The sequence below is a fragment of the Nesoenas mayeri genome (assembly GCF_963082525.1).
Source record: "Nesoenas mayeri genome assembly, chromosome: 9".
Lineage (NCBI taxonomy): Eukaryota > Metazoa > Chordata > Aves > Columbiformes > Columbidae > Nesoenas > Nesoenas mayeri.
Genome location: NC_137557.1, coordinates 234,762 through 261,792, shown reverse-complemented (window position 1 = coordinate 261,792; position 27,031 = coordinate 234,762). Strand labels below are relative to the sequence as shown.

General features: G+C 50.9%; 2 protein-coding genes across 2 annotated transcripts; both read left to right on the top strand.

Moving 5' to 3' along the window:
- Positions 1-737: 737 nt before the first annotated feature.
- TM4SF18 (transmembrane 4 L six family member 18) lies at positions 738-5,619 on the top strand (the record flags this gene model as incomplete). The annotated part of the gene is made up of 5 exons (XM_080349667.1): positions 738-902; positions 2,340-2,429; positions 3,449-3,591; positions 4,703-4,883; positions 5,461-5,619. The coding sequence occupies 5 exons, from the start codon at positions 738-740 to the stop codon at positions 5,617-5,619; spliced, it is 738 nt and encodes a 245-aa protein (XP_080205793.1).
- A 2,849-nt stretch (positions 5,620-8,468) lies between these two features.
- CP (ceruloplasmin) lies at positions 8,469-26,535 on the top strand (the record flags this gene model as incomplete). The annotated part of the gene is made up of 19 exons (XM_080349666.1): positions 8,469-8,623; positions 11,492-11,736; positions 12,914-13,126; positions 13,619-13,792; positions 14,381-14,635; positions 15,658-15,823; positions 16,807-16,946; positions 17,460-17,600; positions 17,702-17,913; positions 18,617-18,767; positions 19,342-19,554; positions 19,910-20,117; positions 20,774-20,913; positions 21,295-21,423; positions 21,980-22,086; positions 22,522-22,738; positions 24,040-24,179; positions 24,640-24,802; positions 26,411-26,535. The coding sequence occupies 19 exons, from the start codon at positions 8,469-8,471 to the stop codon at positions 26,533-26,535; spliced, it is 3,294 nt and encodes a 1,097-aa protein (XP_080205792.1).
- Positions 26,536-27,031: the final 496 nt, after the last annotated feature.

The following is a 27,031-nucleotide window of genomic DNA, read 5'->3' as shown; positions in this document are numbered from 1 at the left end:
CGCACAGCGCGGAGCAGCCGGCGTCCCAGAACCAGCCAGGCCGTCTGTGCTGGGCACGCGTGTACTTAGGCGGGATCTGCAGCTGCGCGTACCCAGCTGTGAGCACAGGGAGAAACAGCTGGAGAAGGAGCAGGACTTAGTGCACAAAACAGTTCGGCTGCATAACGCTGCAGGGTGTTTAATTATAAGGGGTAACATGAGTCTGCCTGGCAGTTTGTAGCTGGTGTTATCCGGGCCTCTGTGCTCCCTGCAGAGCGGCTGAGCTCAGCCCGGGGTTTTGCGTTGGGGTTCCTGTGGTTTTGGGGTTCACCGCTGCCGAGCTCTGCCGTCGGTTCTGCGCGGGGACGGGACCGGTTTGCCGCGGGGCAGAGAGCCGCGCGGGCTGCGGTGGCGCCGAGCAGGACCCGCGGCGGAGCCCGTGCCCGGGGGCCGCAGGAAGCGATCGCTGAACTTCCTTCCTGAGTCTGACTTGCAGACGCGTTTCATTTGGCAGATCACAGAGGAGGATCTTCCAGAAGGGAAACTGCTGCTTGAAGACATGTGCTTAGGAAGGACAATGAGTTTAGACAGGACTGTTAATCTGTTATTCTGCTGACTGTAAGCGCTTCTCTGTCTCTGGAATCGCATCCCAGTCACCTGCTTCCTGTGAACATGAAATGACTGAATCAAACCGAGGAGGCCAAAACCTCGTAATCTTTAGTTAGCCTAGGAGAGCAAACTTCTGAAGTTCTCGAGCGATGGCTTTGGAGACGTGTGGAAGCTGCCTGAGTTGTTTGCTGGTCCCTCTCGCGCTTTGGAGCATAGTTGTTAACGTCCTGCTGTACTTCCCCAACGGCAGAGCCGGTGACCAGCCGCCCAGCTACGTGTGGCACTTCGAGGGGATCTGTTTCTCAGGCGTGATGGTAAGTACTGATCCCATGGTGTCCTGATGAACTGCTGTCTGCTGCAAACAGCACCGGGGCACTGTGCAGCACCATAACTGTGCTTTTAAAGAGAGTATGGATTGCTTTGGAAAAACCGCTGCAGGCTGAAATACTCGATTAAACTGAAACAATGTGAATATGCTGAATTACATCTATGTGTGCTGCTCAATTCCATGTAAGTGGTTTTGCAGGGTTGATTTTTATGTTTTTTGCTGGCTTTTGTTTGTGTGTAATTCGCACTTGTGTTACGGCTTCCCGCGGCTGCTGGGTGTGCTCAGGAGCGGGGTGCGGTGCAGTGCGGTGCAGTGCGGTGCAGTGCTTGGAGCGCTGGGTGCCGTTCGCAGTGCAGCCAGTGCCGCTGTCGTTAGGCGAGATGCAGAAGCTGCTCTCACTGTGGCTGGCACGGGGGGACTTTCTCCATGACATTTGTGGCGTGCTCGCCTGTCCCGGTGAGCTGACCCGGTGCTGCTCGTGAGGAGCTGCAGCCTCGGGACCGCGCAGTCGAGAGCAAAGCGCACGCACGCAGCCGGGGTGCTGAGCGGTCTCTGCATGAGTAAGGTGGCTTTATGAAGGAGCTGAGCTGGGAGAGTTATTGAAACGTGAGGCATTCTTTTGAAATAGTGCATTCTTCCTCAAGCAGAAGAAAAACCTGATCTTTTATGGTGGAGGAAAAACTATTGGGCAGAGAATTTGAACAGAAAAGCATAATTGAAAAATTGAGGAAAAGTTAACTGCAACAATGACATTCATAATTTGAGGCATTTTTAGCGTTAAGATCATTATTTATTAAAAACACCCATATTACCCTGTTACAAACAGGGCAGCAGCATGAGGGGGGATAGTGCTGTGGTTCAGAAGTACCTCCTTTCCGCTTTCCCCTCTCACACCGGTGCCCGCGAGGGGCGGCTTCTGATCTGGAGCCCGAGTCCTGTTTATCGAAATGATTCTAGTCTCAGGTTTACCCGGCAGTCTGAGAGGAACAGTGTGGGTGCTCGACAGAGAAAGGGAATGAAAGGCCGGGTGAATTTAGTGAAAACTTGTACACCTGATCTCCCGTAGGGTAACGGTGTTGGTAAGGAAGGCGATTCCCTGGTCCGTGTTGAACTGATGTGGGGTTCCAGTAGCAGATCCTGCCTTTCTCTGGCGTCGATTCTTTGCTCGCGGGCCGGTTTATCTGCCCGCGTGGCTGGCGTCGCCGTGTCCGCGAGGTAACTCTGCTCCTGTCTTTCCAGTGCAAGAGACAAGCGGGGTGACGGCCTCATCAGAACAGTTCTGGTCCGTGCAGAAATGGCGCTTTCCTGTTGAGCAGCTTTAAAATGTCGGCTGAGATACGGATTGCGTCCCTGCCTTCCACTGCAAAGGAGCCTTGGCTTGGTGTCTGCAGCCTTCTCACTGACCTTGTGGTGTCCATTACAGATCCTTCTGCTGGCAGTGATTCTGATCACACTGGAGTGTAGCGTGTTCTATCGGTGCTGTGAGAGCGAGAGCTGTAACAAAACCTACAGGGTGAGTCTGCTCTGGTGTTGCGCGTCTCTGCAGCGTTTGCTGAAGCGCCTTCCTGCGTTTGCCGCGCGTCCCCCGGCCCTTGCGCTGCCCGCACGCTGCCCTTGCGCTGCCCGCACGCTGCCCGCACGCTGCCCTTGCGCTGCCCGCACGCTGCCCTTGCGCTGCCCGCACGCTGCCCGCACGCTGCCCGCACGCTGCCCTTGCGCTGCCCGCACGCTGCCCTTGCGCTGCCCTTGCGCTGCCCTTGCGCTGCCCGCACGCTGCCCTTGCGCTGCCCTTGCGCTGCCCTTGCGCTGCCCTTGCGCTGCCCTTGCGCTGCCCGCACGCTGCCCGCACGCTGCCCGCACGCTGCCCTTGCGCTGCCCTTGCGCTGCCCTTGCGCTGCCCGCACGCTGCCCTTGCGCTGCCCGCACGCTGCCCTTGCGCTGCCCGCACGCTGCCCGCACGCTGCCCGCACGCTGCCCGCGCGCTGCCCGCGCGCTGCCCGCACGCTGCCCGCACGCTGCCCGCACGCTGCCCGCGCCGCCTCCCTGTGCACGCGGGGCCCGGCTGCCCACGCGGCATGAGCCCCCACGGCGTGAGCCCCCACGGCGTGGGCAGCAAACCGTGCTCGTGAGAGAACGCAAGGATGTGGAGAGCCTGAGAGTTCCCACGAAATGTCCCAGCTAAATAGCTTCGGTCCTTTGCTTTTATTATTTGGAAGTTACGTTCTCCAGAACGACTCAATATATGCTGTCTGGGATGCAAACGTGTTTAATGCCTTGTTCTCTTCTAGCACTTTGCAAAAATGCAAGTTTAACAAAAATTCCCCAAACAATACTTAGCTGAGAGTTGTGAAACTGTCTTAAACTCTTTATTTTGTATGTGTATGCTTACTACTCTTCAAGTTTCTTTCTGTATATTGAAGACCGGGACCACCAACGCGAAGTTCAGCGCCAGGGAAGCAGCTGGTGGGGCTGAATGGCGCGTTTGTTTGCCGTGGGCACCGTCCTCACCCGGCGCTGGTTTTCTGCCCCCAGAGCTTCATTTCGATCGTGCTGGCCCTGCTCGGCGTCGCCTTCTCTGGGTACAGCTGCATCGTCTTTACCTGGGGGCTGATCCAAGGCCCCTTCTGCAATTCCTCGGGTGGATGGGATTACATCTTCAAGGACACCGCTGGGGGGTAAGAAGCATCACTGTAACTTCTGGAAGCAGCTGTTCATCCAAGCAATGGTCAGAGTTATCTCAGAGTTCCACACAGGATGCCTCAGTCTGTTAAACGTGAGATCTAGGTTGGCGAGTGAAGTTTTTCACCTTCTCAAATGAGCACCAGAATCCTCAAATAAGGTATTTGCCTTCTTGTAAGAAATATTGAATATATGAATCTTATAAGACTCGAGTATTTCGAGTCGCATAATGCCCAGCTCCTCCAGCTGCGTTTTAATGCGAACTGATGCATTTGTCAGAGGATCACAATCAGGTTCCCTCAGCGCCCAGCAGGAGCGGTTCCTGAACGGCTGGCTTCCCTGGCTGAAGTCGGCGTTATCTAAAGCACAGAAGTGCATCCTGCAGTCTCTGCTGCGTGTCACCAGCATTACCGTGGAAACACAAGCGAGGGGTTTAGTTCAGTGTAAAGGGCCAGGTGCTGAGCTCTCCAGGTTTGGCTCAAAGCATTTCAGTTGTGAATGATTAGAAGAAAAGCAACTGGTACTGAGCAGGTGTGTCTCGCAAAGGTTCTTGCAGCCGACCCCCGGCCGTGGCGTGTGTCACGGGCCGTGGCGTGTGTCACAGACCGTGGCGTGTGTCACGGGCCGTGGCGCGTGTCACGGGCCGAGGGGCCCGTCAGGTGCGCGTGGTTTGATCCTCAGGGCGGGAACCACAGCTGTAGAACAGCTGGGGGTCGCGCTCCCCGAGCTCTGCGTGCAGCGGTTGGGACGGCGCCGTTGGGGGGTTTCTGCTCTCTGCATGGACTTCACCTGAAGGTGAATCTAAATCAATAAGAGGAAGATTCCCTTTTGCAACCTGGCTTCTGCCGTTTGGCAAAGTGGCAGAGTCGTTCTAATAGTTGCATGTCTAACAGACACGGGTGAAGCGGGTGTGTTTGAGGAAGAGGAGCCTGCGCCAGCTGGGTGTGACGCTGCGGGAGGTGCTGGCGTGGTGGGCGGCTGGGGCTGGCTCCGCAGCTGGAACCGCAGAAAGCCCAGTATGGTTTTTTCTACATATTATAGGTAAAAAGTGTATTTAAACTGAACTGCACCCACCACATTTACTCTGCATTACTGTTTCTGCCATAGGTACCTCACCGATTACTCTGCCTGGTCTCGGTGCACAGAACCTGCTAACGTGGTGGCATGGAACGTCAGTTTGGTGTCGGTTCTGATGGCTCTCAGTGGACTGCAGCTGATCATCTGTTTCCTCAAGGTGGCTGCTGAGTTGAAACGGACGCTCTGTGGCACCTACTCTGTTTTCGTCCAGGTAACAAACTGTCTGAGGTCATTTCTTCACCATCCCTTTGGCTTCAGCAAGTTCTCTCGGTTGAGGATCTGACATTTTTGGTTGAACACCTTTCATATTGACTTGAGTTGAAAAACTAAAAAAGGCAATTTCTTCCTTTTTTAATTTATTTTCAGGCCAGGATTCTCTGAAAATGGCAAGATCTTCACTACCCTTCTCCACCCCAGAACCAAAGAGAGAGAGATTGCCTCTCCAGCAGTCACGATGGTAGATTTGGGTGCTGCAAAGGCAGATAACCCTTGTCTTACACCTTTGTGTCTCAGGCCTCTCTGTTTTGGATGAAGTTATTCGAACTATTTGACACCTACGTTTTTCTAGTTGTTTTCTCCTGTCTGGTTGTCCCTGGCAGTGACTCTTCATTTTTTGTACCCTCCAGCTTGTTCTCACAATAGGGAGTTTTGAATATCATGGAACTGCTTTTATATGGAAATCATCGTCGTTTGAATAAATTGCTGTAACACTGCTACAGAACTGCTTTTCTGTTCCCCTCTCTTTGTTTAGGATATAGGAATACTGTTCTGAACGGCCCTGTTCACAGCCCGGCATGTCAGGTGTTGCTCCTGGAGGGTCAGTGCCCTGGATGTCTGGACGGGGCGCGCGGGGCGGCGGGGACGGCAGCCGGAGCCTCGGGGCGCGCAGCGCTGACCGCGCAGAGCAGCGGCTGCAGGGGCCCGCAGCGCTGACCGCGCAGCGCTGACCGCGCAGAGCAGCGGCTGCAGGGGCCCGCAGCGCTGACCGCGCAGCGCTGACCGCGCAGAGCAGCGGCTGCAGGGGCCCGCAGCGCTGACCGCGCAGCGCTGACCGCGCAGAGCAGCGGCTGCAGGGGCCCGCAGCGCTGACCGCGCAGCGCTGACCGCGCAGAGCAGCGGCTGCAGGGGCCCGCAGCGCTGACCGCGCAGCGCTGACCGCACAGAGCAGCGGCTGCAGGGGCCCGCAGCGCTGACCACGCAGCGCTGACCGCGCAGAGCAGCGGCTGCAGGGGCCCGCGCGGCGCCCGGCAGCGGGGCTGCAAGGGCCTGGGCCTGGCCTAAAGGTTGGGGACTCGGCTCTGGAACCAGCCGTCCTAATCAGTACACACAGGAGCTGCACTGGGGCTCTTTGTACGTCAGAGTCAGAGGCACGCTTTGGGTTTTTTTGGTGAAATATTATGTGACGTGAGGGAACCTTGTGAGCACCCAGTGCTCTTATTAGTTAACTCTTCTAAATGCCCTGACCTTGCTGCAATGGAAAGCTAACATTCTTGACAATAATAATCAAACAAAAAGAATAATCTGTTTAAAATCAGCAGCTAAAAAGTATTTTTAATTCCCCAAAGAGTTATTATTTAATTCCTGGAGGAAATTCAGGGATCCACAATAAAGTGGACTTCGGGGTCATTTGCAGATGCGTGGGCAACATCTGGCTGCGTTCAGCACTGTGGTTTTACGGTAAACGTGCACTTGGCCTTGCGGTGGTGCACGTGTGCCCGGTACGTCAGAGCTAGCGAGATCCAGCTACATCGACATTGCTGTTAGACACCGCTAGAATATCCTGCAAACGACACAGTGAGTGCCCGCAGTGTGTAAGATATTTAGAAAAAAATAGAGTCTATCAGTCACTTAACTCTGTTTCAAGACAATATTGAGATTTTTGGCTATATATTCGTTTATCAGATTGTTTTGAAAAGCCGATTTCTTCCTCCAGGATTTGAAGAGTGCATCTAAAGTTTCATTGCTTAGTTCTGTGGTGACTTCCAGACAGGGCACACGCGTGCTGTGCGAGACGCTCTTTCCCTGGCGCAGCGACCTCGTCCGTGGCCGAGGAAGAGCGATCCCTGTTGTCGCGTGCGGCGCCGGCCCGGGACGCTCCGGGGTCTCAGCACCGCCGGGGCGGGTTTCCAGAACTTGCCGTTGGCCGCAGTCGTTCAGACAGAAGCAGAATCCTCCATCTAATGCAGGTGTGTAGGAGCTTCCAAAAGGTAAAATGATGAACCTCAATATTCTGACAATGCCTGAATTTTGTTATGTGAATGGTGAATAAAATGGGTGAGTTATCTATATACCACAATCCTGGTGAATAAGGTTCAAATTTGTATGTCGTTAAAGGAAACCTGTCATGCTATAGTTATGTTCTGAACCTTAGTCTTCATTCCAAAATAATCATAATTTTCCTGACCATTAAGAAGACAGCTTCAAGGAAGATTGTGGTTATTACAGATCTTTTAAGTTGCCTTTAGTTAAAATCGTCGTTCAGAATTGATGTGGCTGTGTCAGCGCACAGAGGGCAGAAGAGATTTTTTTTAAGAATTTTCAAGTGACTGTACGCTCGGAAATCGAAAAGGCAATTGCAAACCTCAGGTGCTTTTTAATGCCCTGTGTTTGAGGTCCAATTTAGTTCTTGTTTTTTCAGTGAAACTAGCAGTTACAAAATGTTTAGAGAACCAGAATAAAGCAAAAGTATAGCTTTCTGTGCTGGGTAGTACGTTTAGATAACGGTAGCAGTTAAGATTATCTTGAGCTTCACACGTCTATTGTGCTTTCAATCATGGAAGAATGTGGCTTATCCTGTCTGGCGGTGGGCTGGGAGGAAGATACCACATTGGGTCAATACTGAAACTGCTTGGACCTGAGATGCAAACATCCTACCCCTCCACCCCCCCCCCCCCCCCCCCCCCCCCCCCCCCCCCGCTCCGTCCTATCTCCAGCTGTATGCGAAACTGCATTTCCAGGGGGCCTGTGGTGGGTCAGCAGAGCTTCTGCACACACACACATCAGCGTGTGAGCTCCGCTGTGACCCCACGTCCTCACACCCCACATCCCGTGTCCCACCAGGGGCAGAGCACCGGGCGCTGGGGAGCAGCACAGCCTGCCCTGAGCTGGGGTGCAGGAGCAGCAAAGCCTGCCTTGAGCTGGGGTGCAGGAGCCGCAGTCTGCCCTGAGCTGGGGTGCAGGAGCCGCAGTCTGCCCTGAGCTGGGGTACAGGAGCCGCAGAGCCTGCCCTGAGCTGGGGTGCAGGAGCCGCAGTCTGCCCTGAGCTGGGGTGCAGGAGCCGCAGTCTGCCCTGAGCTGGGGTGCAGGAGCTGGAGCAGCAGATGCCCCGGAGCAAACAGGTGTCCCTTAGAGCCTGACGCAGGGCACTGTGCTCTTGTGCACACTTCACAGAAATTGTTTTATCTGTAGTATGCAAGCCATAGAGTGATAAAGATAGTGAATAATGTAATTAAGCTTAAGTCTGTAAATCCATTTAAATATACAGGACTTTCATTTCAGGTAGAGAATTTACAATCCGCTGATGGTCTGGATGGTAATTTGCATGATACGAGCTTGGCAGAAATTTAAACATTCTCTTTGAAGATTTTCTGAGCTGACGAGATTACCAGAATCTCTTGTTTACTTCTGACACACAGAGACATTGTGCAACATTTCATTGTGTTCACCAAAGCAAACAGGAGCTTGAGAGGAGGTGGGGAGGGTGGGAGGTGGGGGAGACAAGAACATATAAAGGGGAATTGCTTGTGTCCGTCTTGTGTTTTTATTCCACGTTTTCCACGAGGCTCATGAACGCAAAATGCAGCGATTCTTCCTCAGCTGCCTGCTGGTTTCTTGCTGCTGCTGCGCGGGGGCGGCGCGCAGGGAGTACTACATCGGCATTGCGGAGACCCAGTGGAGCTACGCGCCCGGCGGCGCCAGCGCCGTGTCCGGCCGGCTCCGCGCGGAGGACGAGTGAGTACAACAGCTTACACCCAGTTAGTTTTACAGCGTCTGCTTTGGACAGCAGGACCAGGCTGAACAGCTGGTGCAGTCACCGAAGTGAATCATGTTGGTGTCAGGGGATTTTTCTGTCAGACTTTTAAGAGAATTTTGGGTTTTTGTTTGGTTGGTTTTTTGTTTGTTTTGGTTTGGGTCTTTTTGGTTGTTGTTTCCCCCCCACACCCTTTCCTGGCTTGCTTGAGAATTGAATTCCAATGGTCTGCTGATTAAAAGCATTGGAATATGCAGGGCTTTTGTGAATTTGTTGGAATGAAATATTTACTACATAGAGACTAGAAAAAGACCCTGAATGTCTAATGATGTTTAATTTTGAATGGCTAAGATACTGGTGCTGAAGAGAGAAGGCTTTTGCTGTTACAGTTTAAGTGGAGAAGTTTGACAAACGTAAACGTTTCCTGCTGGGTACAGGTTCCTGTTCAGGTGCCCTTCGGCACTTCTCACGAGTCCTGTGGCCCCTGCACCCCGAAGGGCCCGTGGCTGGTGGCAGGGCCAGGAGGGTCCTGCAGTCCGAGCGATGCGGGGGGATACATATGGTGAGGAGGAGGGGAGCACCCTGAAGATGTGAATAATCAGTAAAGAAAACTTGAATATAAAAGGTATCAGATAAAGATTTGAGAGGGAAAAATATGCTCCCTCTGTTTTTTTCAGTGCCTTTAAAAGAACGTAAGACTATACCAAGATAAAAACGACGAATAGAGAAATTAAACATACCATTCTCATTTAGTCTGTAGCTGAGGGATTGGAAGATTTCCCGTGGCTTGTTTTCTCTAGTGAGAGTCAGCAATGCCCGGGCCACAGTCTGCCCTGTGCCGGGCACGAGGCGAGCGCCGGATCCCGTTTCCGGTGCAGGCGCGGGGCGCGCGGGGGCTCTCGGGGTGCGCACGAGGCGCCGTCTGGAGTGGCAGAGCCGCGGTGCCGGACCAGCGGCCCCACCGTTCGCTGCCCTTGTCACTGCCCTGCTCTGTGGCAGCTGCAGCATGCCGAATTAATCCGTTTTTCAGCGCTTGTGTGCCTGCGATGGTCGGGTCCCTTTCCACATACTTTTCATTTTCAGCTTCTCTGGTTCCTCCTCTCCTGAACCCCTGAGCTGCGAGGCTGTGCTTGTACCGGACCGGTATTGACAGGGGCAGGGGAGAGCGCGCTGTATCCGCTAAAAGGAATAGGCTACAATTAAGTGGTAGCTGTTCGAACAGCCTGAGAAGAGCTGTAACTTGTTTGATTTAGTTTGTGACTAAACAGCCTCATGCACTCAGACTTCCAGTAGCTGAGCATTTGCAACTAAATTTATGCTCTCCAAGTTTCATGGAGCTCTGAATTGGCATTTTAATTACACTTCTGTGCTTGCCAAGATACAGACAATTCCTGCCCCACATGCTCAAACAATGCTCAGCCTTGTGGGAAACACTTTGCATTTTTGGGCAGTATTAACGTGCTTCACAGTGTGCCGGGCTGGGATTACGAAACCAAGATGCGAGAGCGGCGGGTGCCGCGCGGGGCGGCGCTGCCGTGTGTGCCGGCGCTGCCGTGTGTGCGGGGCTGCCGTGTGTGCCGGGGCTGCCGTGTGTGCGGGGCTCCCGTGTGCGGGGCTGCGCGGGGCGGCGCTGCCGTGTGTGCCGGCGCTGCCGTGTGTGCGGGGCTGCCGTGTGTGCCGGGGCTGCCGTGTGTGCGGGGCTCCCGTGTGCGGGGCTGCGCGGGGCGGCGCTGCCGTGTGTGCCGGCGCTGCCGTGTGCGGGGTTGCCGTGTGTGCCGGGGCTGCCGTGTGCGACGCTGCCGTGTGCGGGGCTGCCGTGTGCGGCGCTGCCGTGTGCGGGGCTGCCGTGTGCGGGGCTGCCGTGTGCCGGGGCTGCCGTGTGCCCGCGCTGCCGTGTGCGGGGCTGCCGTGTGCGGGGCTGCCGTGTGCGGGGCTGCCGTGTGCAGGGCTGCCCGGCGCCGCTTCCTCCCGCTCGTCCCCCGCGCTGGGCACGGAACCCGCAGCGTCGTGGTGGCGACCAGGGCCAACAGCACGATCAGTGTGAGCAGCCGGCGCCGCAGTTTCTCCTGCTGTTGTGGCTGGAAATACCATCTCCAGCAGGCTCAGTTTAACTCGTGGCTTAGGCTGTTTCCTCACTAACCAAGCTCTCATTTTTAGTATAATGAATTTTAATGTCATTAATAATGCTGGCATGTAACCTGTTTGTGTATTCTTGTGCTGAATGTGTAAAAGTGAGCCTTTGTTAGAGTAAATCCGTATCAAGCCCCGAGGCTGTGATTCTTGCTCCTCCGCGGCTGTGAGCGAGCTGAGCGCTTGGCCCCCTCATTTCAGCGCTCCGCACCTGCCCCTTTCCTGCACACGCTGCATTTTAGTAGCACCTTGCAGTTCTGCTCGTGTCCACACAGACGTGTTTTACAGCCGAAAAGTCTGCTCCTCGTTGCAGCCGAGCAAGGGCTATGCAGTCAGCGTAGCAGCGCCATGGTGGCAATCACGATTTTATAACAGGCCATGGAAAATCCTACAGCAGTGTCAGCATGCAGGTACGAAAGTTTTGAGCAATTAAACTATTGTTTGCCTTGTCCACATGGTCTCTTGTTTGTCTGAAATTGTATCAATACCCTTATTTTCAGTGTGCAAAACAGGTAGAAAAAAATCAGGTTGGTGCATAATACTTAATCTCTATGTGGGAGCCTAAATCTTTATGATGAGAGACATATTTACTACTAAACACAGGTGTAGTTGCGCGCAGTGCTGTGGAGGCCTGGCCTTCATTTGGGACCCTGCTAATTAAGGCCATTTGAACACAGACCGGGTGGCTGACGCTGCAGGTGTGTTTCCGTTTCTTCCAGGCAGGCCAGAGTCTTTCTCCAAAGAGGACCGCACAGGATCGGCAGCACGTACAAGAAGGCCGTCTACACGCAGTACACCAACCAGCTGTACGACGTGGCGGTTGACAAACCTTCCTGGCTGGGGTTTCTAGGCCCTATCATCAAGGGAGAAGTTGGAGATTCCATTATTATTCACTTGAAAAACTTTGCTTCCAGAAACTACACACTGCATCCACATGGTGTAACATACACAAAGGAAAATGAAGGTAAACTTGACTCCGTTCGGTGCCAGAATAGACCAAAAGTTAATAATTCCTCCAAGTGTAAGCGGTGTTCTCTCACCAAAGAGAGGACCAGTCAAGCGAAGGACTTGGAACATGCTGCAGTCCATTTAAAACAGGACCGAAGAAGTTTGATAAGTTTTTCAAGAGCAAAAAGTGAAATTCATAAAGAAGGCATTTTAAGTCAACATTTCGCCTGAAATTAGAGTATATTTCGCCTGAAATTAGAGTATATTTCACCTGAAATAAGTATGTAAAGGCATGTATAAGAGACGCGGGTGTTGAGGATATCTAAAGGAAAAATTGATGCTGTTGTGAAAAAGATATTGTTAACTGGGATAACTTACAGTTCCAGATCATTAACACTACATTTGTGTATATTCTAGATGGGATACACAGACATTTCTGAAAATGGAGAAACAGCTACTGCTCAGTAATAAGTGGATGCGATAGAAGTCTGGCAGCCCCGAGGTGCCCTGTGGGGGCGCCGCTGGCGCCCGTGGGATTTGCCGGTGCAGCCGCTGGCCGTGCCGCGCGGGGACGCGGAACCGCGCGCACCGGCTGGCACCGGAGCGCGGCTGTCCGCAGTTTTATCAGTGACCTTAAAAGCAGGCTGAGAGTTGCTGAGAATACGATGTTGTCTCAAAAGCAGTCTTTAAAAATGTTTCATTAGAATGTATGAAGTATCAGCCTTACTTCTAATATTTCATGAAGTTTTTCATTACAACTAATATGTGGCTTGATACAGACACATTGTGTAGGAGCGGAATGGTGTGTTATGTAGCAGTTCTTGCACTTTTTGGAACAATTACTGTTTGTTTGTTTTCTGTTGCTTTCATTCCAGTAACACCTATATTCCTCGAGGACAGTTTTAGAACAGTTTCCGAGATTAATGTTTAACAAGTGCTATACAAATATTGGAATTGTTGTCTTTTCATCAGAAGTACATAGTGCTCTCCTAATAAATTAAGGAATAAATTTAATGTGCCACTAGTGGAAGCACTCCCATGGAATTCAAAGGCAAATGACGGGGCTCCTGAAGAGAAGGAAATCACTTGATTTTTAAGTGTATTTTGTTACCCGTATCGGGACGGAGAAGCGCGGCAGGCGCGGCCCCGAGCGCGCGCTGCGGGGCTCACGGCGGCTGCGCGGCTCTCCTCAGGTGCTCTGTACCCCGACAACACCGGGGGTTCGCAGAAGAGGGACGATGCCGTGGAGCCTGGCGGCCAGTTCACGTACACGTGGGACGTGACGGAGGACCAGGGCCCCGCGGCGGGCGACGCCGACTGCATCACCAGGGCGTACCACTCCCACATCGACGCTCCCAGGGATGTTGCCTCCGGGCTTGTTGGGCCTTTAATCATTTGCAGGAAAGGTAAGCCGTAAATAAATGCACGTGCAAGGTGATTGCTAACGGCTGTTCATAAATGTCAGTGAAATAATTTACTGGAAGAGGAGAAGGTTACGGTTAATTTTGAAACAGCAGCTTTTTGTTTTCTCAACTAGCTGCCTTTCGATGGTGTAGGAAATAGTTTGATTTTGGGTGTGACAATGACTATAATTTGCAGAATGCCTTGTCCACAAATCCACGTGGGTGAGATGTGTTCGTGCTGGTAGTTTATGGAAATACCGGTATGAGAAAGAGATCTACTGAAATCTTATCACATGCAATATTTACTATTAGTAATATTATAGCATCTAGCAAAACCAGTGTTTGTTTTCTGAGCATGTCTGTAAGTTTACGTGTACACTTAAGAAAGGTGGCAAAATATGAAGTATACAGTGATAACCCCTTCTGATACTGCACTTAAACCTGCTGAACGGTGGCACTTGCCAAAGCCTCTAAATACACTGCTTTCTTTTTCAGGTACAATGAATACGGACAGTGACAAACGCTTTGATGCTGAATTTATCCTCATGTTTTCTGTGGTGGATGAAAATCTCAGTTGGTATCTGGAGGATAATATCAGGACATACTGCTCTGAGCCTTCCAAAGTTGACAAAGATGATGAGGACTTCCAGGAAAGCAACAAAATGCACTGTGAGAGAACGTTACTTTAACGTTGCTTGTCCGTGGTGTGGTGAAGTAGTATTCTAATGTGTTATCTCTTTTAAAGATGAACTGTAGGGTTTTTGTTTGTTTTTTTAAGTGGGGCTTTTTCTTGGAAGGTTAAAAAAGATCCTTTTGAACAAAACAAACCAAAAGGGTGATGGCAAGTGTCGTACAGTCAAACCTTTGGAGTTCTGATATAAAATTCTTAGGGGCCAAGAACATACTTGCCAGTGTAAGTTCCAAGGCTCTCTACACAGAGTTGTGTTACTCTGTTCTGTTTCTTAGTCCTGAACTCTGTACCACGTATCGCAGCCTAGAAAAAGAGTTTTTGCTGTTGGTGTCAACAAAGACGGTACCTTTGGCTCTAGCCTGGAAGCCAGAATCACAGCAGAACTGCCGTCGTGCAGGTGGTTGTGCACATCGAGTGTGAGTGTGTGTCTGTCCCTTCCCAAGGCCGAGTTTTCTTTGACCCTCTTTTTATCTTGAAGAACAGAGCAATAGTTGTATGGCACCGGCTTTTGAAGAAAAGATCCTGAGGTCTGTGAAAGTAACTGTCATAAATAACATTTCTTTTAGCTATCAACGGGTACATGTATGGATACCTCCCGAACCTCACCATGTGTGTGGAAGATAAGGTGAAATGGCATCTTTTTGGCATGGGTAATGAGGCTGACATCCATTCAGCCTACTTCCATGGGCAGACCTTAATAGAAAGGCATCATCGAGTTGACACCATCAGCCTCTTCCCAGCCACGTTTGTTGATGCCGTCATGACGCCAAGGACTCCTGGAGAATGGCTGCTCAGCTGCCAAGTGAACGATCATATCCAAGGTACAGAGCAGATTCCAGCGGTCAGAATTTCTCTTTGGCTCGAGCTCACAGGTTACCCAGACACTGCAGCAGCACTCCCGGCCTGGTTATATCACACATGACATTCTCCTCTTGATAACAAAACTCTCAAAGTAATTGAAATGCCTAGAAGTGTATTAGAAGGGTTTGAGCATGTAGGGGATTCTTGTCTGTAATGGAAATTGTTGTCGGTTGGCAGCAGTTGGCACAGCTGCTTTTGCAAACCTCGACTTTAGACAAACATTTGCATGATGTTTGTTTCATACTGAAGGTAATTAGTCACAACTTTCCGTTTGCCAACATTTCCCGTTCGGGCAAGGGGCGCGGGACGGGCAGGGCGACCGGCCAAGAGGCAGAGGTGGTCTGTGTTTCTCTTCCCTGTATCTTCCTGTATTTCCAGTGTTTGTTAACAGTATGATGTCCTTAGAAGCTAATTACATGCTTTTCCACAACTGATATACCACTTTTCCGTGATCTATATCACTGCAACTGAGTTAGATAAGTAATTCGTCACACGAATGGGAAGGAACACAGAGCTCAAAATCATCCTTCAAGATTTGAAAATTCTGATGAAAAAGGGGCACGTTTAACCTACAGGTTCAAGTACATAGCGGTCACAAGCCTCGAAATAGCTATCGCATCAGGCAACGTCCTGGTGTGGCTGAAGCACTCTGGGCGAGATTTAAATCCTGCAGCCTGACCCAGCACAGCTGCACGAGGGGCTCTGGTGACGCTGCTGCAGCTCCGGGCAGCAGGTCTGCCGAGGCCTTTCCCCGGCGCTGCGCCGCGGGAGCCGCGCGCTCGGTGAGGCGAGAGCAGCCGGGGCGCCTGGCCGGGCCCCGCGGTGCTGCGGCGCCTGGCTCCGCGGCGCTGCTTCCCGTCGCTCGGTGGTCTGTGGTGTGCGGCGGTTCTCCGGGGCAGAGAAGAGCTGTTGTAGGCAGGGACAGAGAAAACAAAGCGCTGTTCCTTCTCCCTGGCTCTCTCTGCCTCCGCATTTTTTCCAGGTGGTATGCAGGCCCTTTTTAAAGTAAAGGACTGTAGGAAATCCACAACAGTTCACGGTGAGAGTACAAGGGTGAGACAGTACTTCATTGCTGCGGAAGAGGTCATCTGGAATTACGGCCCATCTGCACTGAACCGCTTTACAGGACAAGAATTGATCGCTGACAGGTAAACGCTTCTGATTAAAGTTTTACATTCCAAGCAGAATTTGTATAAACATGCTATATAAGGTAAGCCGTGTGGTAGATCTCACTTATAAACAGAATTTCTCATTATCCTCACTGTTCTCATTATTCTCATTAATGCCAGCATGAATATCAGACCTAATCAGGTCTTTCTTTTTCCTTGCAGTCTCACTATAGATTTTGCTATAACATTAGTGATTTCACTGGGATGGAGATGAATCGTAATGTCTTATGTAGGCAATGACCTCTGCTGATTCAAGGTGGTTTATTATTCTGGGTTAGAGAACAAGGCCAGGAATTCACGATCATCTCCTTAGCTGATGAAAGTCGCGCTAACAGCGTCTCAGCTGGCGGGCGACTTGCACGAGGTGGCTTCGCCCTTTGCTCCGCATTTAGATGTTTAAGATCTGGATCAATCCGCCGCGTACGTTGATTCCTCAGATTTGTAATCTGTGAGTTACAAGCTGTTTACCCGCTCCACGAGGGACGGGGCACAATTCATTGTTTGAATATAGTGCTTGTAAAACCCTGAAAGGTCTTTTTTTGAAGGGTAAACATGTAGACTAAAACATGTGGACTAAATATTCTCACTTTTTATTAGAAGTTACATATTCTTGATGGTTTTATCTACTGTTGTTGAATTATTTCTAACTTTTATTAAAAGAGTAAAGTTTAGGTTACACCATGTTGACTAGAAGTCGCTGTTGATGAGTCTCTGAGCTTGCTGTCTTTATAAAGACAACGCAGCAGGGCCATTTTTCTTAAAGAGAAGTGAAGGATGGTGGATTCCTGCACATCCTTAGACGGGGCTGCATGCACGTGTGTGGCCAGAGGACTGAAAGGAGACCCGGAGGACCGGCTCAGGCTGTGGTAGCTCAGAACACAGGGCCGAGGTCCTGACTGAGTTTGTAAAGCTGAGTGTTGTCACTTGGACTGTTTGTATCTGTTGCAACTTCTTCTACACAGTGAATCTCGCGTGTTTTTTGAACAAAGTGAGATGAGAATTGGTGGCTCTTATAAAAAAGCCGTTTACAAAGAATACACAGACGGTTCTTTCACTGAACGTAAAAAAAGACTCGCAGAGGAAGCACATCTTGGACTCTTAGGTAAGTTATGTAAAATTATTTCACGTGAAAGGTTGATGGGAATAAATTTTCACCGCAGTCCCGTCCAGCTCCAAGGGGGGGCCCTCGGCTCCCCTGCCTCCGCGGGACACCTGAGGGTGCAGGAGCTCGGGAAGGCAATGCTGTGGTGTCCCCAGCTTGCCTGGGGGAATACCACACCGCGGTCCCGAAGGTCGGGCTCTGAATTCCAAGGCCAGGCTCTAGGTCTAGCCCTGTTGATAACCTGGCTGCTTCTGGCATGGCCCTGGGCTGTCTGAGGTTGGCGCTGCTCTCTGTAGATCCCTTTCCAAAGAGAGGAACTGTTCTGCGCGTCACTGGGCCTCCATGAGGAGCTGGGACTGGTGGTTCGGGCCGTGTGCCAGGGACCTGCTCCGTGGCCGCACCGGCCCAGGGGCCGTTCCCCGTGCAGCCAGCCAGTGATGGCGCTAAGCCCGTGGTGATCTGTGCATCGCCTCATGGAAACACCTTACGAGCAGACCGTGTGCTCCTTTCTAGGACCTGTTATCAAGGCTGAAGTGGGCGAGAGCATCCGGGTGACCTTCCGAAACAATGCCAGCCGCCCATTTAGCATCCAGCCCCATGGCTTGAGCTACCGCAAGAGCGACGAGGGGGCATCGTACAGCGCCTCCTCCAGAGGTGGGCCATGGACGGCGAGAGAACAGGCTGTTGTTGCATTAAAGGTGATAAAATAAAGGATGTTCATTAGGCAGAACCCCTAATGTTGATTTCTTTAATAGATACTGACTCTCCGGCCTCTCATGTGAGCCCTGGTGCTACATTTACATACGAGTGGAACGTGCCAGAAGACGTGGGCCCCACAGACCAGGATCCAGACTGTTTGACGTGGCTGTACTACTCAGCTGTGGATGCGGTCAGGGACACCAGCTCTGGCCTGGTGGGGCCTCTCCTGGTGTGCAGGAGAGGCGCGCTGCTCCCGTCGGGGAAGCAGGTCAGTTGGAGGGGGTGAGCGGAGCCGCTCGCGAGTTGCAGCTCCGTCTGCTGCTGCCTCCTGGGTGGCACCTCGGGCGGCCGCGTTGGCGGCCGCGTTGGCGGGCGCGTTGGCGGCCGCGTTGGCGGGCGCGTTGGCGGCCGCGTTGGCAGCCACGTTGGCGGCCGCCCCGGCGCCGTCCCCTCTCCACACTGCAGTCCCACCTGCGTGCTGGGGGAGACACGGGAAATGAGGGAGGTGGCCTTGAGTCTTGTTTGGGGTTTTTTGGTTGTTTGGTTTGGTTTGGTTTTTTGGTTTGTTTTGGTTTGGTTGTTGTTTTGTTTTGTTTTGTTTTTTGGGTTTTGTTTTGGTTATTTTTTGTTCTTGTTTTTTAAATAGCAGAATCAGCCTGGCTCCAGCGGGCGCTGTGCTGCCGAACGGCCCCCGCGGCGAGCAGCGCTGGCGCTCGGGTCTGGCGTGAAAGGCACTGGAGTGTAGACACTTTAAAGACCAAAACGCACGTTCATTTCTGGAGGTGGTTGCTGCTGGTAGCAGCAGCTTTAGCAGCCGGTATCTGGTCACCAGGCACAGTGATTACAGAGCTCTGACATTTTCAGAATGACTTTGTGAATTATCCGTGTAAATTATTATGCGCACAGAATTTTTTCATGACATTTTCTGTTCACTGGTTTCTATTTTACTTTGTGCCATTTCTTCTCAACAGAAAAATGTGAATACGGAGTTTTTTCTGCTTGCCACAGTATTTGATGAGAACCTGAGCTGGTACTTGGATGACAATATTTTGATGTTTACGTTAAATCCTAATAAAATTGACAAAGATGATGAGGACTTCCAAGAGTCTAACAAAATGCACTGTAAGAAAACTATTATTAGTTACCCAAATTTTCATTTTTACCGCAAGGTTTTTACATACGTAGTCCTGCAAATAAGCCCCAATCTCTACACGTTTGCTCGTGCTCGCTCTTAACCGCTGTGCCCGCAGGGCCTGACACGGAGCGCTCGGGGGCGCTGGGGCCCGGGCCGGGCGGTTTGCACGGGGTATCTAGGCGGGATTACAGCCCAGACCAGAAGCAGTCCGGGTCGTGTCCCCTGCTTGGCCCGCGGATCTCGCGGTGGGGAGGCGGGATGCTCTGTGCGTCCTGCGTACGTGACGGGTGTAAAGCAGTGGAGGGTCCCGTTGGTCAAGGGAGCTGCCTGTGCGTTAGACCTTGAAAAGGAGAACAGTTGGAAGTTGTTTTTAAACGTGGTTTTTAAAAGTTGTTTTGCCTGACTTGATTCTCTAGTTTTGCTGATGTAACAAAGTATTATTGATACTTCTGTCAGTCTAAGGCATCACATTACATCCGAAGTATGTATTACTTAATCTGTATTGCAGAATTAGGTAATGTGTTAATCAAGCCGGGTTTTGCTTCCTTGAATTTTCTACAGCTATTAATGGTTACATGTACGGAAACCAGCCTGGGCTCAGGATGTGTAAAGGAAGCGTGGTTTCCTGGCATTTGATGGGCTTGGGCTCAGAAGTTGATGTCCATGGGATATACTTTTCAGAAAACACGTTCACAGCCAGAGGCACGAGAAGGGATACAGCAAACCTGTTTCCACATACGTTTCTTACAGCCATTATGAAGCCTGATTCTGAAGGTAAATGTCTTCTTTAAAAATCCCGTTACTAGTTTAGAAGCTGTTTACCTGTGAACATCTGGTGCTTAGAGACAAGCTTTAAGTAGCTGACATTTTGATCCTTCGGGTGCTAAAACTGCGAACAGCTGTGCTTGAAGGGCAGCAAGCTTCTGTTGCTAGGATGTAAGCTCTTAATGCTAAAGCCTTAATTTTTCTAGCTTCTATGTATGCTGAATTTTATTACTACAAGTAATTGGATCTTGTATGAGCAACAGCCTGTGTCTCAGTCTCTAAACACTAAATCAACATAGGTAACACAATCTCAGTATATACTACTGATTTCTGTCCTCAAGTGGGTTTCTTGTGCGATCTCTAGGAGTCTTTGAAGTGTCCTGCCTGACAACGGATCACTACACGGGGGGCATGAGGCAGAACTACAGAGTGAAGCAGTGCCACTGGTGGAATGTGGATCTGTCCATGTACTTGCACGAAAAGACGTACTACATTGCTGCGGTGGAAGTGGAATGGGACTATTCTCCCAACAGGACATGGGAATTTGAGCGGCATCAGTACCACGAGGACAGGTACTTGGGGAAAAAAGCGAAGGAGGAGCTCGCGTCTCAGCCCTTTCTTCCTCCGGGCGTTTCTAGACACACCTCCTTTGCATGTGTATTTTTGGGGCTCACTCGAGTTCACGGTCCTTCTCCAGTAACGGTGCCGTGTAACTGTGAGCCAGGCAGCCTGATGTTCATAAAATGATCCAGTGTGAACCTGTGGGCAGCCGCAGATTTTAACGCATCCTGGACGGTGCCTGTGCCTTTATTATTTACTGATGTTGGTACAGTCCTTGCTATGGAAAGCTTAAAATGTTAATTAAGTTGTAGATACAATGACTGTCTTGTCCTGATATTTGATTTCTTACGATATGTAACACGTCTTTGCCTCGTGTTTATCTGCACTCTGAGTAGAGTTCTTTTCTACTCCTCTCGCTGTGTTCTCTCAAATACTATATAGACTTGGCCTATTTATACTGTTGGGGTTTTTTTAACCTCCAGGTTAAGAGAAACCTCCCAGCTTAACAAGAATGTTTTCATGTTGAAGAGAGCAGTGATCTGTGAGATTATTGTTTCTCTGCGTTGGATTTTAGTTTTGACGGTTAATTGACATACCTGCAAAAGATGTTTTAAAATACATGAAGAAATGTACGAGGTGTTTTTATATCTATTTTTCTTTCCTGCAGTCCTGGCAATCAGTTTTTAAATAAAGAGGACAAGTTCATTGGCTCGAAATACAGAAAGGTGGTGTATCGTGAATACACCGATGGGACGTTCAGCACTCCCAAACACAGGGCGGAGGAGCAGCAGCACCTGGAAATTCAAGGTATAGTCATCGTGAAGTTCCACTTTGAAACTCATAAAAATGCAGTGAAACACCACAAGAAGATACTTGAATATTTGAATAATAATGAGTATAGTTCTACCCACACAAAGTGCCTAAACCTGCATGGAATTGCTACAAGAAACAAGCCCTTCTGGTTTGCTGCCTGGTCACGGGTCAGTGTTTTCAAGGTCAGCATAAAACTGGGCTCAAAGGCACAGGAGCTGCTCCCAGCATTTGAGGCTTGGGCCTTTCCTTAGATGCCCAACTTAAGCTACTACGTTGAACATCATAGTGAACGACATTATCTATGAACAGTTTTTAGCTGAATTATAAGCCAGTGTTGCTGTAAAACCAAGTTGATCTTTCTTTTCAATCCAACAGGGCCACTGCTTATGTCAAATATTGGAGATAAAATTGTAATAGTTTTTAAGAACTTGGCATCAAGACCTTATTCCATACACGCCCACGGAGTGAAAACAGATAGTTCTGCTGTTGCTGTAACTAACCCAGGTACCAAAGCTTCCTTGCTCCGAACATCAGGCGTTCCGGTACGGCTCGCGCGCTTTCGTTTTAGAATAGCAGAGAAGACTTTGGTTTTGTTTCGTTGGTTGTTTTTACCTCAGGCTCTTAAATGTTTGATGCTGGTTATGACACATATTTCTACAGTTAAAGGAGCCGTGCTGACTCCTGCTGGTGCCCAGCCCTCGATCGCTCGGGTTTGTGGCGCAGCGTGGCTGCTCCGGGCACGAGCACAAACAGGCTGGGCTCCGCAGGGAGCGCGCAGCTGATGCTGTTGTTTCAGAAGATCTGCTGTGATCTTTACAAAAGAGACAATAGTTTTTATTACAGTAAACAGAACAGGACAGCGCAGCCACGCACAAAAAGCATTGCCAGGAATAGTCAGGGGTGTGCAGAGGGAAGTACCAGTAAGCCAGCCAGGGCAGTGATTGGGAAGAGGAAGTGCAAGACAAATACGAGCTGTAAATGGAGACAACATGTTTCAGGATGACGTCTTATGGGTCAGCACACAGAAAACTTCTAAATCATTTATATTTATTTAATTCAGGTGAAACAAAAACATATGTCTGGAAAATCCCAGCGAGATCTGGTTCTGAGAGGGGAGACCCACCTTGCATCGCATGGGCGTACCATTCAACGGTGGACATGGTTAAGGTACCTTATCGATCGCAGCCTGAGGGTTTGTTTGTGACTCCAGCAGATGCGCTTGCAGCAAAGGGAGATGGGTTTGGAACTCTCCGCGTTCTGTCAGACCATCACCCCACTACTGTGCCTCTGAAATGAACCGAGCTCCAAATCCTAAAAGCTAAAAACAATTTGGAAAAAAAAACCTTAAGCAAGAAATTAAAGTGGAATAATTGTTTATTTCTAGCAAGACATGAAAAATAAGCAGTTACTCCTCGTGGTCCACTGAACTGGATCCGTGGGCAGCGTGTAACAGCGAAGAAATAACCCTGTTTGTGTGGCATAGGCTACTTGTATTCCCAGCTACTGACAGCTTGAAATAGCGAGAGGATTCATGTCTGCAACTGAAAGTGCTTCTGCTTACTCACACTTTGTGATTATATGATTTCTCGTTTGTAATTTCAGGACACTTACAGTGGATTAATAGGCACTCTCGTTGTCTGTCACAGACATTATTTGCCATCATTTCAGACTAAAAAGAAAGTTCAATTTGCTCTTCTTTTTATGGTTTTTGATGAAAATGAGTCGTGGTACTTGGATGAAAACATTAAAACCTATTCTCCCAACCCACACCTTGTTGACAAAGAGGATGAGGAATTCCTTGAAAGTAATAAAATGCATGGTATGTTTCCCAATTTAGTTACTGTAGCTCTGGACACTCTAGTAAATGGTGTATTTGAAAGTACTGCATATAGATTTGACTTTCACATCCCCTCTGAATTGCCAGTTCCAGGGCAGAAGGCCTGAAAACATTCACTCAAACTATTTGAAAACACCATTAGTGCCACTGAGTGGCTCAAAAAGAAGCAAACAAACCCCACTGTTAAAAATGGTCCCACGTTGAGACTTTGATGAAAGAATAAAGGCGAAATTTGAGATTCCTGTTTGCTGTCAGGCAGCAGCCGTGTTGGCCGAGCCGGAGCGCGAGCGGCCGCCGGCAGCAGGGCCTGCTCAGCACCCCGGCCTGCCCAGCACCCCGGCAGCAGGGCCTGCTCAGCACCCCGGCCTGCTCAGCACCCTGGCCTGCTCAGCACCCTGGCCTGCCCAGCACCCCGGCAGCAGGGCCTGCTCAGCACCCCGGCCTGCTCAGCACCCTGGCCTGCTCAGCACCCCGGCCTGCCCAGCACCCCGGCAGCAGGGCCTGCTCAGCACCCCGGCCTGCCCAGCACCCCGGCCTGCTCAGCACCCCGGCCTGCCCAGCACCCCGGCAGCAGGGCCTGCTCAGCACCCCGGCCTGCTCAGCACCCCGGCCTGCTCAGCACCCCAGCAGCAGGGCCTGCTCAGCACCCCGGCCTGCCCAGCACCCCGGCAGCAGGGCCTGCTCAGCACCCCGGCCTGCTCAGCACCCCGGCAGCAGGGCCTGCCCAGCACCCCGGCAGCAGGGCCCACTCAGCACCCCGGCAGCAGGGCCCGCTCAGCACCCCGGCCTGCCCAGCACCCCGGCAGCAGGGCCCGCTCAGCACCCCGGCAGCAGGGCCTGCTCAGCACCCTGGCCTGCTCAGCACCCCGGCCTGCTCAGCACCCCGGCAGCAGGGCCCGCTCAGCACCCCGGCCTGCTCAGCACCCCGGCCTGCTCAGCACCCCGGCAGCAGGGCCCGCCCAGCACCCCGGCCTGCTTAGCACCCCGGCAGCAGGGCCCGCTCAGCACCCCAGCAGCAGGGCCCGCTCAGCACCCCGGCAGGAGCCCCCAGAGCCGCCGCGGCGGGCAGCGGGGGACGGGTCTGTTAACCGAGTCTTGCTTTCTAGTTCAACCTGGAGTGTAATCAGACTCAATATGCTGGCCAATAGTTTTGGTTTTATGTATCGTTCAAAGCTGGTACTTTTGCCTCACATTGGCTTCCAAGTCTTGTATTCTATTCAAGTTTAGAGAACAACAATACACAAAACCTTGTTTGATCTGTCTTGCTGTTTCCCCCTTTTTAGCCATCAATGGAAAGGTGTTTGGCAACCTGCGCGGGCTGACGATGCACGTTGGAGATCGGGTCAGCTGGTATTTGATGGGCATGGGCAACGAGATCGACATTCACACAGCGCATTTCCACGGCCACAGCTTCGACTACAAGGTAACGGGTCCTTTCCGCTCCTTCCTCGCTTGTGCAGAATGAGGGCTGGGTCAAATACCAAGTACCGTAATCCCTGGTGAACAGTCAGGTGTTACAATATTAAGCAGGACTTGTAATTTGGCAGTAAAGTTTTTATGCCCCAAACCTGTATTTGATCAACACACAAGAGACGCAGAATGTCTGCCGGTCAGCTCGCAAGCGGCTTTGACAAAGTGGCGTGGACTCCCATGGCTGTGTAGGACAAACGCTGCAGTTTTCCCTCACTTCCACCTAGTTGCTAGTTTATTAATCTTTTAAGCATGAAGTGATGTACAAAGTGAGGCTCCTGTGGAAATGACATACGGTAATGTCACTTCACTCAGCCGTGATTAACAGGTTTAGTGGGAATATGCACTAAAGGCAGCTGAAATTGCTGCCACCTGGCAGTGCCGCACTGTGTAACCGTGGTTTTTGTCTGAAGCAAACAGGGGTTTACCGGGCAGACGTCTTTGACCTTTTCCCTGGGACGTTTCAAACGGTGGAGATGACCCCGCGGAACCCCGGGACGTGGCTGCTGCACTGCCACGTCACCGACCACGTCCACGCCGGCATGGAGGCCACGTACGCGGTGCTGCCGAAGGGAGGTAGGGCGGCTGGCCTGTCCCGGCCGTGCGCGCTGTGCCGGGCGCGGAGCGGGCTCGCAGACGGGCCGTGTGCGCGGACCCGGCTCGGGCCCCCGCCCGCGCTCCACGGCGCGTGGTCCGCGGCGCAGGCCGGGACGCTGCCCGGCGCAGCCGCAGCGCCGCGGCTCGGGAGCAGCGAAAGCGCTGGTGTTAACGGGCTGTTGCTGCAGCGTCCCGTCAGTGAAACCCAAATGACAGATCTTCATTCAAAAATAATTCCTCGTGAGACAGGGTATTTCTGTACCTAAGACGTGCCAGTTCTGTCAGATTCCCATCTTCATTTAAAACAGAAAGAACAGCTGGTAAACAAAGCTGAAGTCATCCTAAGAGTTAAAGTACTGAAAAAATACAAATGTTTTCTTTCTGAAGGACACGCTTTAGCTTTACAGGCACTATTACTTTGCTGTAGCAATACCAACCTGGGAAAAAAATGAATCTTGAATGATTTTGAAAGTTCTTGTTTCTACAAAGTTAATGCTTTTAAAAGCAACACTTCACTGCGCTCAAAAGACAGAGCATAATAGGTACACATTATAGGTAACTGACAGAACAGTAGGAACATGTCAACATGTGTGTATGTACAGGCAGATAAACTGTATAATGTGCACGTGTATCTGTACTAAAAGCACAGACTGGAATGTTAAACACAATCTAGTTGTATTTTATAAACCATTCTGGTTTACAGAATACATTGTACCAGACTTGCACATGTTAAGAGTACACAGAAAGAGATGCAGAAGCAGACTTGAACTGGTAGAAGCAGTATGTTGGACTTTTTCACAATCGGCCATCTAAAGTTCATGAAGATGTGCCCTTCAGCGCATTTTAAAGCTGTTTTTAAATCTAACTCAGGATGTCTGAAAGGTCCTGGGACCCGCTGCTCTCATTTGGGACTCAGTCCATATGTTTAGACCGGTCCTTGATGAAACGTGTGTAACAACAGCTGATTTCTCTCTTTCAGACAAATAGTCTCTGTTCCCAAGATTCTTCAGCCGGTTCAAGTGTGAGGGTTCAGCAGCGACACCGGAGTGACCAGAGCGCCTTAGCGCAGAATCCGGCCCGGCCTGCGTTCCCTGCAGCACCATCTCCTGGACACTTCATCTCCACGTATGTTTTGGAAGATTTCACTTGATGCCCGTGGCAAGAAAAGGGCCACAGACTAAGGCAGTTATGGACAGCACAGTTTATAAGTATCTTTTCTCTAAGTGGTATCTTTCAAGCTAAACGCATTCTGGGTGATGCCTGATGCCTGTTGTTCAGCTGCCGGGGGGCATGGAGGAGCCACATGAAATGTGCTTTCCTGGGTCTTTTGTTGGTTTTGGTTTTTGGTTGGTTGTGGGTTTGTTGTTTGTTTATGTTTCTTGTTTTAAGTTTGGAAACAACTCTGTGTAACAGCATTTGTTTAGGTGTGTGCTGTCAGATTGGAGATTTTATTAGTTATTGCTTTGAAAATAGGAATTTGGTTATCACTTTATCCATAGAATCACACTTACAATACGCATACTGTCATATAATTGAACGGCTAACAAAACAGTTCCATTATTTCTGTTTAATAATTTTATCCTGTAGCATCTTTCAAGATAATAAACGTGGAAGATGCAGTGGCTGAGGGGTCATGGCTGCGCAAGAGGTTTTTGTTTTTCTGGTATGAAAACAATTACAAGACAGACCCGGCCGCGCTGGAACGAGCCTGATGGAACTCAAAGGGCGAAGGGCAGGGTTGGGGTCGTGCTGTACTGAGAGCCTTGCTCCGGTGACTCTGCAACAGCCGCAGTGCGACTGTTGCGCGGTGTCACGCGGTGCAGAGCGAGCCCAGCTCAGCGGCTCAGGGGCAGCGCGACGGGCGCGCTCGGGAGGGGACGCGCAGGAGCCGCGTCGCGGCCGCCCCGCCGTGCTTCGCAGCCCGAGTCACGTTAGACCCGAGTCACGTTAGACCCGTGTCAAATGATGCGCGAGACGGGCAACGCAAAACATCCGCGTCTCCAGCTACCAGAGCAAGGGAAGTTGCTTCTCTGCAACAAGCCTGAATTGCTTTTGCTTTTCTTAAGGCAAAAGTTTCTACTGAAACCAGCGTAATTTCTACCAGTAAATGAGAGAGTTGATTTTGGCCATAGCAGGCATGCTGCATAAATAAGTTAAACTACTTTTTCCTTTCTTTTAAATATATTTCATTTGTAATGTAGATGATCT